Raw genomic sequence first — 15,244 nt, 5'->3', positions numbered from 1 at the left:
TTCTATCATTCATAATTACACATGAAACAATTTTTGACAATTATTTTCTGACATCTTATGATTCAGATTCTCTGCTCCCCTCCCCCCATTCTAGGGGTAAGTAGCATGATATAGGGTATATCAGTGCCTTATGAAATAATGTTTGTGAAACATTTTGCAAACTTAAAGAATTATATAAATACTAATGATGTCAGGTCTGCCTTGGGAGAGAGAGTGCCACATTGATAAGCTCGGACCCTGGAAGAATTTCAGTAATTCCATTAAAGGACAATAAGTATTGATGTTGGGGACTCTTGTGAATTGTATCCCAAAGTGTGTTTTTCTTGTCCCTCAGAGGGGAGACTGAGTCCCCAAGCACATTGTTAGGCAATGTTTTCTCTCCGGTACACTAGCCTCAGGTGGCATTTCACTTAATATTAGCTGGCTTGGCTAAGAAACCAGTGTCAACTCATGACTTTGAACTGTGCTGCTTATCCTACTGGAGAAGGGGGAATCCGAGCCCTTGCTGAGATGCTGGACTTGCAGAAGTCAGAGGGAAAACTGGCTTCTTAAAAGTCTCTTGTGTAGAAGATGGTAGCTTTATTACCTTTCTTTTGCTTGGCTCTAGGAAGGAGACCTAGGAACAATGGGCAGAGGAGAAAGATTTCAGTTGAGTGTTTAAGGAACAATTTCCACATAATTAGAGGTATCTTGAAATGAACTTCTACCTTTTTAGGCAATTGATTCTCTGTCTCCTAAAGGTCTTCAAACTAAACCTCGCAGGCATCTTACTTCGAGGGGATTCTTAATTGGATATGAATTGGGCAAGATGGCTTCTGAGAGAGCTCTTCTAACTTTGACATTGCATGATTTTTGTGTGATCCTGAGTTAAAATACCTGGATTCAGGCAGCCTGAGTTACATTATTCACCTTGCGTCTCAGTTTCTCTCTTGTCAACAGAGAGCAGAGTTTTCCATAGAAGCGCTTTCTGAAGACGCTATACTGATTTGACTTTTTGTCTTTAATACTTCTAGATAAAAAAAGTCAAGATAAACTCTTTATTTTAGCCATGAAAGCCTATGGCAGTATGGTATAATGAAAAATGCTGGATTTACAAGTTCTGCCTCTTTTTAGGCCTGTGTTGTTGTTCAGTCCTGCCTAAGTCTTCCTGTGGAGTTTTCTTGGCAGAGATACTGGAGCAGTTTGTCATTTCCTTCTCAAGCTCTGTTTATAGATGAAGAAACTGAGGCAAATAGGGTTAAATGACTTGCCTTGGGTCACACAGCTAGGAAATATCTGAGGCCAGATCTGAACTCAGGAAAAGGAGTCATCTTGACTAAGCCCACTGCTCTATCTACTCCACCACCTAGCTGCCCTTTGCTAGCCCTGTAATCAGAGGCAAATCACTTCACTTCTGGTCTTCTTAAATGGAAGTATGCACATTTATAATAAGCACTTTATATTCCTTATTTCATTTGATCCCCCTAATAGTCCTGTCTTTAGGGGCTTTTATTATCCCCATTTTACTGATGAGGAAACAGCGTTGTACTCAAGTCACACAGTGAGGAAGTTCGTCCGAGGCAAAATTAGATCTTGACTCCTAGTCCACTGCTTTTTCTACTATCTCCCAAGGTTGTTATGAAAATGAATTGAGATAATGTATGAAAATTGCTTTCTAAAGCTTATAGAGCTATGAGCATCAGCTGCTATCATAACTCCTCTGTGAGCACCCCTTGCTTTGTTGGTTAAATGGAAGATTCTTTTGGTTTTTATTCTATTTTACAACATTCTGTATTCTCACATTCTTTCTTACACCAACTTTTTATACTGTTGGCACCATTTAATTCTAAGTTTTAAGTGATGTATTGTGTTCCTAACCCTTCCTCATTTTATCCATAACCCTGCTGCCACATCCATAGTTTGTGATGGTATCCTCAGCTCATTTTCTCTCATCTCCCTCCTCCTCTTTATCTTTTCTCCTCCCCTCTCTGACTCCTTTCTGAATTCCCTCATCACTCCAGGGAACAGAAAACCTTACTTATATTCATCTTGTACTCTTACAATGATCACAACAAACATTTAAATGATACTTAAATGTTTACAAATGAACTTTACCTTACAACAATTTTGTGAAGGAGATAGTGCCAGAATTATCATTTTTTTAAAGATGAGGAAACTGAGGCTCAGAAGTGTGAATTAACCTATAATATAATAAAAATAAAATAAAGCAATCATTTATTGGGTATCACTTTTGTGCAGAGTATCCAAAGGCCTCTGGCTTTTAAGAATTCCAAGCCCTAGAGAAAGCTGGGTGGCTAAATGGATTGAGAGCCAGCCCCAGAAACAGTAGGTCCTAGGTTCAAATTTGACTCCAGATACTTCCTAACTATATGACCCTGTGAAAGTCACTTAATCCCCATTGCCTAGCCCTTACCATTCTTCTGCCTTAGAACCAAAAGAATTCCAAGTCCTCCAGTTCCTAAATCTAGTGTTCTTTTTGGGCTACTCCAATGTAAATATCATTCCTGGTCCCTCTACTCAATTGTCAACTTCCAGAAAGCTGGGATAGTCCAAATAATGAATCATCCTAAAGTAGACATGTGTATTCTAATTCACACTATTTGAAATTATAATTATGTGAGATGGTAATTTGTTCCATTCCAGTGGATATATATACTTGTGAAAGGGAATTCTTTATTCTCTGTCTAGTTTGGAAGAAACCCTACTTAACCCCTACTTAACACTTTATTATCTAGTAAGAGAATTCACAAGTCACTTACTTGGAGAGCTCCACTTTTAACCCAATCAATCAGAAACTTGTGAATCCCTTGATAAGAGTTTTCCACTTTCAGAGGATGAGAGAAGATCCCACAGAGACTGCCCCCTGGGCAGCACTAGGCAATTTGGAAGCTGTGATTGGCCCCTGTGAAGCAGGGAAGGGACAGGAAAGGACTGTAAAAATTCCTGAATTTCTTTGGCTGGGGTCTATAGCCTGAATCTTGGGCTTGGAGGATCTTGGACTGGGACTGCAACTTGGAACTATGGCTTGGGACTTTGACCTGGAACTCTGGTTCTTGGATTGCTTCTGGTAAGATTGCTCCTGAATCTTCTCCTTTGAAGGTTCACTTGGGTGAGTGAGAAGCTAACCTTCCTTTCCTGGCTTCTGGGGAGATTAATTCTGGAGAGTCCTTCCCCAATTAGAGGAGGCCACCTGAGTGGAGCCCATGTTTAGTTTACCACCAGATCCTCCAGCATAGGATTAACAAGCCCTCCTGAGCTGACCCGGGGACCAGAGCAACATTTAGGGTGATAGGCTAGACATCTTCTCTACCCTCTTTTATATTTCTCTACTTTTACTCCTTCCTTTTTGTTTTTTTGTTATTGTTTTTTGTTTTTAACATTTTTTAATTTGGTCAATTTCAAATAATCTTCCACCCTTTTGTAAATAAAATTACTAAAAATCATTTGGGCTTGAGCTATAGTATTTTAAAATTGATGACCACAATATTATCTTAAAATTCTCATATATTTAGTCAAACCTTTCATTTAATTTCTTACATAATATAAATTCAAATAATGTGACCACTTCTAGGTATTTATTTTGAGCTAATAGAAACCTGTCTATACTTCAATAGAAATATGATCACACCTTCCAGTAGTGCAGACCACAGCCCATCCGCACCTTTTTGTTTGGTATGACTCTTGTCCATTCTTCCCATGAATCCTCCAGAGGAAATCCCACCAACTTTCTGGGTAACTTCATCTCTCTCTCGGTATTCCATAAGCACCGAAGAGGGTCACAGTCTCCCTCGGCTAGTTGTACATTTCCTCAGTGGTCCTTTTCACTGCTCTTTGACATATGGTTCTTCATTAGTAACAGCCTTACAGCCAATACACATCTACCATTGTAATCATCACTAACTGAGTGAATCCCTACTTTGTGTTAGGCACTGTGCTAAGCTCTGAGGATTCAAAAAGAGGCAAAAGTCAGTCCCTGCCTTCAAGGAGGTTGGAGTCCAATAGGAGAAAAAACATACAAACAAATATAGACAAAGTAAGCTATATACAAGATAAATAGGAAATAATTAACAGAGAAAAAACACTTTTCTCCATTGCCTTTTCGGTGACCTACAGTGCCATGTGGCATCCCTGGAAGAATATATCAGTACATCAGGATTCTAGGATTTCTTCATTGTGAGAACACCCAAAGACAACTCATTTTACTGAAGTATCTTAGTAGCTGCTGAGGTTGAAAGGCGGTCACAGCCGGTAAGCATCAGAATCTGGATTTGAACCCAGTAATTCCTAATTCTAGATACAACATTCTATACCCTATGCCTTGCTGCTTCCTGTCTAGTGGAAGTAGTTCTATAAACATGGGCCTTGGCGTCAATGAGGGTAGGAAGTATCTTTGTCTTTCCCTAAAATACCCAACACACTTATTAGGTACTTACACTAAAGGGTTTTTAAAATGAATTTTTGATCTGCTGATCACAGGCAGCCTGTCTACTAGTCAGACTGTGTGGGGTAGTATAAAAAGCACTGACCTTGGAATCAGCAGACTGGGATTAAATTTCTTACTCCAGGGGCCATCTGGATAGTACTGTGGTTCTATAGATGGAGTGCCAAGCCTGGAGACAGGACTGGGTTCAAGTCTGGCTTCAGACACTTCTTAGCTATGAGGCTCTGGACAAGTCACTTAACCCTGGTTGCCTAGCCCTTGCCACTCTTAGAATTGATGCTAAGACAGAAGGTAAGGGTTTTCTTAGAGTTGACACTGCATTGGTTCCATGTGGCAGACAGCTTTCATTCTTTGGAGTTTCCATTGTTCAAAGCCATATGGCATTCCTGGAAGAATATATCAGCACATCAGAGTCCTGGAATTTGTACTGGAAGTACAATAGAAAAGCTAGATAGTCCCTGTTTTCAGGGAGGTCACCTTCTAATTGGGGGAGACTATATACCTGAGAATTCAGCTTTATGGCAGATAGAGGGGTCAGGCAGTGCTTTAGGGTCCAGCAGTGGCACAGCACCTAGTTCCCAAACAGTGACTGTTGGGAAGGAGGTAGTGCTTCAAAAGGGAGTCATTGCAGGTTCTAGGTTCCCTCAGGCACAAGTAGGTATAGGGGAGGTGGTGAACCTCCACCCGAGAACAGGCATCCGGTACCTGGTGGGAACTGGAGAATGGAGGAACAGGGGGCAGCTGGAGTCAGGCAGGTTCCCCAGACCTGTTCTTACTGTCCATTGTGTGCTATTTGGCATGAGGGTGACTAGCAGGTTGTAGAGAGGAGGAAAAGGTTCTCTTGTAGCTACCCCTGTGGATAAGCAGAAGGACCCTTCCAGATCTGAGTCTGAGTCTATGTATGATCCTATTTCTTACTCTCCTTTGATTTCCTCATACTGATTATTTTGCTGTTGATATTGTGAAATCTGGATCATTTTGCCTCTTTGAAAGCCAAGTTTATCTTTGAGGGGCGTTGCCACAGAGATCCGCACAGCCCTTCTGTGGGTATGATTCAGGTATTGGGTAACTGTGTGTGTGTAGGACATTTGGTGAAGATAAATAAACACCAAGGACAGGGAGGAAGTATTGCCCCCCACCTGATCTTACTACGCTTACCAGGGTCTCTAGATCTTAATTTGCTTGTCCACAGCTTTCACATTTCACTTCCCAGTCACATTGATTAACTTTACCACTCCTAACTGCTTGATGGCTCACCCTTCGCCAGCTTTGTCTAGTAAGACTCCTAGCCTTGGAGATTCTTTGTCCACAGAATCTCCCAATTGGGCTCCCAACTCTTCTAGTCCCTCACCAGTCTGTCCTCCCCAAAACCATCAAAATCGTTTTTAAAGTTCACTCACCATGTGATGCTCCTGCACAAAAACCTTCAGTGGCTCCCATTTCCCTCCAGAATAAAATAAAAACTCCTCAGCTTGCCTTTTCAAGCCCTTCTTGGTGCAGATGACTTTTCTAGTACCTAACCTCTCCAGGCTTTACTATACCTTACTTTCTTTCATGCTCCTTCTGTTCCAATCCAAGCGGCCTCATTACTATTCCCCAAACTCACTCACTGTCTCAGCATTCTAGTTCCCAGATCTACAGTTCTTCTGACTTTGTATAAGCTGTTCCTCACTTCTCCCGTTTCCTCCTGCCTCGTTTCAACTTTAGAATCCCTAGCATCCTTCAAAGAAAGATCAATTTTATGTGCCATCTCCTAGAGGAGACTTGCTGGTTTTCCTGCTAATTATTTTGTGCCCTCTCCCCCTCAAATTATATACTTATTTATTTGCATGTTGTACTCTTCCCTATTTCCCCCCACCTTCTCCCTCCTTTCCAGTGTAAGCTCTTTCATAAACAGGTTTTTTTCCCCTTTATATTCCTAGTGCCTACTACAATTCTTTGCACACAACAGGTGCTTAATAAATGCTTATTGAATTATTATCAATCGATTATACTAGCAGAAAATTTCTTATTCTGAGATACTACCCCACTTCTAAAGTTCTATTTGTACCTTTACCTCTAATCTATTGCAGGCAGTTCATGGTACAGTGGTGTTGGAATGAGTTCAAATTCTGAATCTGGACAAGTCACTTAACCTCGGTTTGCTAAAATTACCTTGATTCTAAAATGGGAATAATAGTAGCACCTACCTCCCAGGGTAGCTGTGAGGATTGTGAGAGATATTTATGAAGTGCTTAACACAGTGCTTGGCACATAGTAAGCTTTATAGAAATATTCTCTTTTCTCACTATTGTATAACTTTGAATGTATTACTTGTTCTGGCTCTCTCTCCTTGCTATACTTATGTTAAATAAATGGATTTTTTAAAAGATATTACTTTCTGTACTAGTCTCAACTCTTAAGCCAGAAGAGCTAGACAATGGGGGTTAAGGTCAGATTTGAACCCAGGTCTTCCTGACCTCAGGACTAGAGCTCTATCCACTGTGCCATTTAGCAGCCCTAAATGAATGTTAATACTTACATTGCCAAATGGAATTTGACTGGAGAGATGATCATAGCCCCCATTTCCATAGCACCTTATGATTTCCTTTCCCAACAACAGCCTTGCTTGATATTTTTCCATTTTACCATAAAAACAGTGACCTAGAAAAGTTGATTCCTGGGCCAAATCCTGGAGCCAATACTTAAATGCAAAACAACTGTCTCCAAAGCTACTATTCATTTTATTATTATGGTGCTTTTTCTCCTTAGGTATAAATTAGTTCCAGCTTTTCTCATTATTAGCACCTTGGACATGGTGCTCAACATCTCTATGCCTCAGTTTCCTCATATGTGTAATGAGATTAATAATAACTGCACAGGCTGTTGGGAGGTACCACTGAAGATTTTCATATAGCACTTTATATTTAAGTGTGAGCTTTGACCTTTTTTTTTTTTCTTAAAGCAAAGTTGGTTTCCAGGAAATAGCCACCCTATTCATGGTCAGCACTGGAGGGTAGGTATTGTCTTTTCAATGCCTCATATTCCTTAGCTACTCTCCTGGAATTTACAGCTGTAATATGAGATAATTGACAAACCTTTACACCCTAGAGTGTTGCTGGATACTGAATACCAAACACCAAAGAGTGGTTTCTTGGAGACACTATTGCTTTGTCTCTTCCTGGTCAAGCTTTTCTAAGATATTAATAGTTTCTGTCTCTATGAAGCTAGATATCTGGGGAAGCCTGGGGACCCTTTCTCAGAAAAATGCCTTTAAGATGCATAAAATACAATACATAGGATTACAAGGAAGTCAAGTTAACAAATGTATTGAAAACAACAATATTGGGCACCTAGGTGACTCAGTGGATAGAGAGCTGGGCCCAGAGATGGGAGGGTCCTGGGTTTAAAATTTGACCTCAGACATTTCCTAGCTGTGCGACCCTGAGCAAGTCACTTAACCCCCATTGCCTAACCTATGCCATTCTTCTACCTTAGAACCAGTATTGGTTCTAAGGCCAAAGGTGTAAGGGTTTAAAAAAACAAAACTAAAAACAATATTATAAAGACATCTCTGAAGACTTAGGAATTCTAATTAACACAGTGATCAACTGCAATTCCAGAGGATTCAAGGTGATGCATGCTACTCACTTCTACATAGACAGTTGATGCAGAGCAGATTGAGCCTTTTTTCCCTTTTGGACAGTGCCAATGTGGAACCTGTTCTGCTTGTCGTAATATCAAGTTGTTTTACTTCCTTTTTTTCTTAGTGGTAGAGGGAGGGAATGTCAAGGGGAGGTGCTGATAGAATTTGGATCTGAAAAATAAATAAAATGGAAATGGAAAAAACAAAACAAGCATTTAATGAGTGGCTACTACATGCCATGTACTGGTGATAAAAAAAATACAGTACCTGTTCTAAGGAAATTGAGTCAAATGGGAGAGAAAATTACTTCTTGAAATATAATTATATAAAAATGTTAAATATGATGTTAAAATAATTTCATATCAGATATATTGAATATTATTGAAATTGTTATCAAAATGGTTCTTTTCAGTCCACAGACCCTAGACCAGGGGTCCCCAAGCTATGACCCGCAGGCCACATATCAGGCCCCCACCGCACTTCCAAAAGGGACACCTCTTTCATTGGTGGTCAGTGAGAGGAGCACAGTATGTGGCAGCGCTGCAAACGGCATCACTCACATATAATACTACTTCCAGTGACATAATCTTTTGCATAGCAACTTGTTCTGAGAGTAACTGAATGAGAACAAGGCACCACACAAAGGATTATGTGGCTGCACGATAGAAGACGCCAGCATGGTTAGTGGAGATATGGGGGAGAGGATTCCGCACTGTGTATACTGCTGCCCAGTATAGTGGTGGCAGTGATGGGCCTGTGCAAGGTGTGACAGGCCCATCACAACCAGCGCTGCAGCCTCTGCTATCCCAGATTTATTCATAGTTTTTTTTATAGTCCAGTCCTCCAATGGTCTGAGGGACAGTGAACTGGCCCCCTGTGTAAAAAGTTTGGGGAACTCCTCCCTTAGACTAAGAACCTCTGGTCTAATCTAACCCCTTTATTTTACAGAAAAGGAAACAAATCCCAGAGGTTACACCCTTCCTAGATCCCACTAATGACAGTTAGGATTCTAAGCCAAGTGTTCTATCTCCAAATCTTTTTGCCCTTCAAGACTTTTTCTCAAGTAAATCAATATAATTTGCTTATCAATTTAGGGAATGGTTTTTATTGTGGTACCAGATCTGGAAGAAAATGAGAATTTCCTTTTCTACCTGTCAAGGTCTTAAAGTAATGTAGGAGATGAATCTGGATTTAAGGTAATCCTGAAGCCCTGGACATCACATCTTCCTGGAAATTTGTCTGGATGTGTCATGTCACTGGGCCACTACTGAGAAATTTCAAATGAGAAAAGAGGTAGCACTAATAGTAGAATGATTCTACTTCACAGAAGAGGGAAAACCTAGAGGTGAAACCCCTGCAAAAATTTGGCTTCTCTTTGTAAACTTTACCAGACATTTCATGTCATGAAATTAGACATTAGACAAAATGACATTGGATTTGAAGTCAGAAGACCTAGAGTTAAACTTAGTCATCATCTGTAAAATGATAGGTGTTAGAAGGCATAATTTCCCATTCAAGGTTAACTGTTGCTTATTTATATGACCATGAGCCCATTTCATCTTGCTGATTCCTCATCTCTAAAATGAAAGGGGACTGGACTAAATAGACCTTTAAGGTTCCTTCCATTGCTAATTCCATGCCGAATTCCATTTCATAAAACCATCCTCAGAGAATTATTTAACTTCATTTTTTTGCTTTTCATATCTGGACAAACTTGGATTTTAAATGAAGACCATAATTTCACAGGGTTTTAGCAAAGAAAAAAAGGTAGCTTGACCTTGTTTAGAAAGGTGCATTCTCTCTCTCTCTCTCTCTCTCTCTCTCTCTCTCTCTCTCTCTATTTCCCTTCCTAACTCCCTCCCTCCCTCCCTCCCTCTCTCTCTCTCTCTCTCTCTCTCTCTCTTTCTTTATCTCTTTCTCTCTTTCCTCCTGCCTCTTTCCTTCTCTTTGCATCTTTCAGAATTTAGTGCATTGCAAATTTTCTGTAATAGTAAAAAGAGTTAACTAGCTGGTGTACATCTGTTCTTTGTTGGAGAGCCTCAGGAGGCCAGACTTGGTCCTGGCAGGGAGCCTCATGCTGTCTCTTGCCATAAAGAATGTTGTTTGGAAATAAGAGGACTTACTCTGTGGGAATCTCAGATTTCATTATCAGAGCTTCTCCAGTGCATTCTCAATTTGGATACAGCTGTCTTGGGAAGTTGCCACTGACACCAGACCATCAGTAATTAGGGCTTTTGGTTTCTGGTTTATAATAGCAAAAAGACTTGATGTAAGCCTTCTCCAAAAACACCACATTGGAGACTTTTCTTATAATCTCTCAGCGAATTGATTACTTCTTGGAAAAGGATTATGTAGAGTTCTCCGAGATCACCTTACTATCAAAAACTCTTTCACTTAAGAGTCAAAAGACTTGGTTTGAGTACCACTTCTGAAGCTGTGACCCTGGACAAACACTTTACTTCTCTGGGTCTTGAACTTCTGTATCTTTAAATGAGAATATTATTTACATACTTAGCAAACCTTAAAGTACTATAGCTATGGGAACAGTTAATAATTATTATTATAGTTATTGTATATATTACATATAAATACATTATATAATTATGTTATTAATAATACTAAAACAACAATGGCTATGATCGATGATGATGAATTCCAAAGGGCAGAAATGATCCTAACTTAGGTTCAAATACTGCTTCTCACATTTTCTGTCTTTGTGACTGTGGATTGGGGTTAGGGTTTCTAAGCCTCCCTGGACCTCAGTTTCCTCAGCTGTAAAATGAGAGGATTGGCTAAAAGACTTGGCTTCTTAGGTCACTCTCAGCTCTAGAACCATAATCCTAAGAATCTTCTGTTGAGCTTTTGTATACTTACAGTATTACAGATTTAATGAGACTTTTATAATAAAAAGGAATATTTATATAGGACCTTGACATATTTTATATTATATTATATATTATATTTATATATTATTTATATAGTAGCAATCTAGCATTGGAGATAAGGAGCTGATCTCTGAGTGGGAAGCCCAGGGATCAAGTTCTCTCTGATATGCCTTACCCAGGCAAGTTGCTTGATGTCTCTTCCTCCAGGAGAGCAAATTACAGAGAAGGTACAAATCTGAATTGGTAGACAGGCATTTCTCATGTTCTCTTAGCAAGGAACATGGGTTTGGTCCAATTATAGAATGGCAGATCGAGAGATAGAGCCGCTCCAGTTCCAAAGGGCTTAATTGGCATTATCTCACTTGATCTTCACAGTCACCCTGGGAGGTAGAGAAGGCAAAGAATATTCTACCGAAATCACAGCTTAGGGGAGCAAAGGCCCAGAGTGGCATAACTCTTCGTCCTGTAAATGGTTAGAGACCGTAAGATCATAGAATGAAGTTAGAATCCAGGTGAGGAAATGGAAGCCCACAAAAGGGAAGCAATTTGCCCAAGATCCACACAAGCTGATCCTGTATTGGAACCCCATTGCTCTGCATCCAGTATTCACTGAGCAGGCTTCTTTATGGATAGGCAATAACCACTGAACCCCCCTGACTTCCATGGGATGGATGTCCATCCCTCCCATTACCCTAAGTGACTGTAAGTTAAATAGTAGGCATTTAATACACATCTCTTCAATTGAATTTGAATAAAAGAATGTTACTAATGAAGAGCCTAAAATTCAGAGTCTTTTGTGACACTTAAATAATTTGAAATTTTCTGTGTTAGGTTTTAGTTGTGATATATAAATATATTTCCCCATCACTGCATCCCTATCCTTAGCAAGTTTATAGTCTAGTAATACTTTGATAATATTCATCTGGCTCTTCCCCACTACTCTTCTCTAACATTTTCTTTCCCCTTCTGCCCAACAGTCTGTAAGGGTTCTAACCTTGATTCTGGATGATTCTGGAAGTGGAATCAGGAAGGCATGGGTTCAAATCTTGATTGTGTCACCTTTTTTGACTTTTTTGACTTGGTTAGATCACTTCCCTGCTCTTGGCCTGAACTTTTTCATCTTTAAAATGAAGTGATTAGATTATGTGATCACTAAGATCCCTCCTGGCTCAAGCCTTCTCTGCTTTCAGTGCCCTTCCAGCCCTAACATCCTGTACTGTAATAGCCTTTCCATTCTAAATCATTTGATGAAAGATGGAATTTTTGAGCACATGACCATTCTGGAATATAAGATTTGGGCCTTTCCCAAGTAACATAGCTGAGTGGCGCCCTTCTCAGTAACTTCCAGCTTGGGAGGTTTCACAACTACTAGCTCAGTTGCATCATAAAAATAAACAGTACAAAAAGGACAATGAATTTTCTTGCTGGACCTGAGATACTGCTGTGGGATATTTCATTCCCAAAGCTTTTCTGACGTGTCACCCACTGATTGGCTACTCAGTTAGGACTCTTGGCTTATGAGTGCAATATTGATTCTATCAAACCTTCCCTGACCCACACAGATCTCTTTTCCCATTGTGGTTTCTTTGCACTCTATGACATTCTTATGTATTTAATGTTCTAATTTGTATTATAATTATTTGTATGTTTTATCTTCTTCATCTTAATATACTTCTTGGAAATAGTCAATGTGGGCATTTTTTGTGACTTCTAATATTCATTACAAAGATGTAGTTTTTCTTTTTAATTTAAAAATAATAAAATTTAAAAATTTAAAGTATCAAATGAATACATGAACTTAAAAACAACTATTGAATGTAATAAGGTCATGGAGCTGGAAGGATTGACTTTAGATCATTTGAATAATCTCATTTTTCAGATACTGAAACTGAGAAGGCAATTTACCTAAAGCCACATATGAAAATGAGTGGCAGACATGTTTATTGAATGAATATTTGAATGAATTTCATTTATACTTATAAAATGTTAGATCAAGAAAGGACCTTATTACTCAAATAATTCTTATTTATTTACATGGTGGTGTTTTGTTTTGCTTTGTTTTTTGACCCTTACCTTTTGTCTTAGAAAGGATACAAATATCAGTTCTAAGTCAGAAGAATGGTAAGGGCTAGGCAGTGGGGGCTAAGTGATTTGCCCAGGATCACACAATTAGTAAGTGAAGGGAGATTTGAACCCAGGGCCCCCATCTCCATGTCTGGTGCTCTTTCCATTGAGTCACTGGGCCACCACTTACATGGTGTTCTATTGTTTGAGACAGTGCACTTGCCTCAAAACCCACTGGAGAAAGCAGTAAAATATCATTACCACTATTTTTATAGATTAGAAAACCAAGACATAGAGAATTAATCTGATTTGCTTGATGGTATCATGCACATTGGAAGACTTCTAAAGCATTGGGTATTAGAACTGAAAGATTCCTTGGAGATTATTCATTTAAAGGATTCTTTTTTTTATCACATTTTGAAAACTATTTGAAAATAATTGACTTCCTTTATAATCTCATGTGTTTTATTTTATGTGTTTAAAACCATTATTCTAAGAAGGGATCCATAGGTTCCACTAGATTGCCAAGGAAGTCAATAACCCAAAACTTAAGAACCCATTGTTGAGGGGCAGCTAGGTAGTGCAGTGGGTAGAGCTCCAGGTCTGGAATCAGGAGGCCTTGGGTTCAAATGTGACCCTCAGATACTTTCTAGCTATGTGGCCCTGGGCACATCATTTAATCCCATTTGCCTAGCTTTTGACATTCTTCTACCTTAGAATTGAAACTAAGACTGATGGTAAGGGTTTTAGAAACAAAAATAAAGCCTATGATTGGTCTGGCCCATCACCCCATTTTACAAAGAAATAGAAACCCAAAGAAATAAGGTAAATTAGAGGCATCTAAGTCTCTTGGTGACTCATTCAGTTCTCTCTGATATATCAGACCAGGCTCTACAAGCCCTCTGGTTCCATACGGTGTTTCATGCTACAAGAGTGATCCCCAAGGACTTAGGAGAAAGAACACTATCTGCATCCAGAGAGAACCGTGGGAGTAGAAACGTAGAAGAAAAACATATGATTTATCACGTGGTTCTATGGGGATATGATTGGGGGGGGTTGGGTTTTAATAGATAACTCTATTACAAATTGAATACTATAGAAATAGGTTTTGAGCAACAATAATACATGTAAAACCCAGTGGAATTGCTTATCAACTCCAGGAGGGGGGAGGAAAGAGGGAGGAGAGAGAACATAAATCATGAAACCATGGGAAAATTTTTTTAATTAATTAATTTTTTAAAGGAGTGATCCCCAAGACTCTGTTTGGTCTTGATAACTTGAAATGTCTTCTTTCCTGCAGATGTCCCCAATAAGGGCCTTGGCGTTTGTGGATGGATTCTCGTGATTGCATCCTTCATCTTCACAGTTATTACTTTCCCCATCTCAGTCTGGATGTGCATAAAGGTAATGGAATATTTGTTTTAGTGAACTTTGGAAAAGGGAGATTAAGTAATTCCTTGTTATTTTAGAATGGGGGAGATTGTTTCAATTTGTGGGTGCATTTGCGACCAGGATTGAGCCTCCCCTGTGGGCTCACAGGATTTAGAACTGGAAATGGGTTTAGACACCATCTAGTTCAGCCTTCTCATTTAACAAATGAGTCAGCTGAAACCCAGAGAGGGCGAGTTACTTGGGCCATCATAACAGAGGTGGTAAGTGATAAGAGCCAAGAGTCAACTATAGATCTTATGGTTCCCCAATTCAGTGCTCTTTTTTTTTTTATGCTTTTAAAAAAATCCTTAGCTTCTGTCTTACTAAAACAGAACAGCAGTAAGGGCTAGGCAGTCATGATTAAGTGACTTGCCCAGGATTACCCAGATGGGAAGTGTCTGAGGTCAGATTTGAACTCAGGTCTTCCTGACCCCAGACCTATGTATTATACTACCTACTCTACCCCCCTTTTCTTTTTTCAGTGTTCCACTCTTTGCCTCTTATTTTTTCCCCTCTTTTGAAAAATAATAATCCCCTCCTACTTCTGTGGACTCAGAAGAACTTTTTCTTGGGCCTGCTTGAGACTTCCCCAGCAGGACTAAAGTAAGAATCTCTTAGTCAACTGAGGGGGGGAGGGATGTCCTTGGGCCTGAAGAATTGAAGAGGGTCTTAGATAGTTCTTGGCATCATAGAATTAAGTCAGTGATAATCTGACAGCCCCTGTTTAACCTCCTTCACCTATTGCTGCAGACATCAGAAAACAAGTATTTTCCTTTTTGTTGTTGTTTTTTTTTTAAT

At 39.5% G+C, this 15,244-nt stretch overlaps 1 protein-coding gene across 4 annotated transcripts in view; it reads left to right on the top strand.

Moving 5' to 3' along the window:
- Positions 1 to 15,244, top strand: part of STOM (stomatin) — a 48,464-nt gene that overhangs the window by 16,133 nt on the left and 17,087 nt on the right. For 2 of the 4 annotated variants that reach the window (XM_007474581.2, XM_056812040.1), the window contains exons 2-3: positions 4,114 to 4,248; positions 14,316 to 14,419. In XM_007474581.2, the coding sequence (XP_007474643.1) occupies positions 14,408 to 14,419 (12 nt within the window). In that variant the 5' untranslated portion in view covers positions 4,114 to 4,248; positions 14,316 to 14,407. The remainder of the gene's footprint in view (positions 1 to 4,113; positions 4,249 to 14,315; positions 14,420 to 15,244) is intronic. The other 2 variants (XM_007474580.3, XM_056812041.1) reach the window with 1 other exon arrangement.

This window comes from Monodelphis domestica, chromosome 1 (assembly GCF_027887165.1).
Source record: "Monodelphis domestica isolate mMonDom1 chromosome 1, mMonDom1.pri, whole genome shotgun sequence".
Lineage (NCBI taxonomy): Eukaryota > Metazoa > Chordata > Mammalia > Didelphimorphia > Didelphidae > Monodelphis > Monodelphis domestica.
This window is presented reverse-complemented; position numbering and strand designations above follow the sequence as displayed.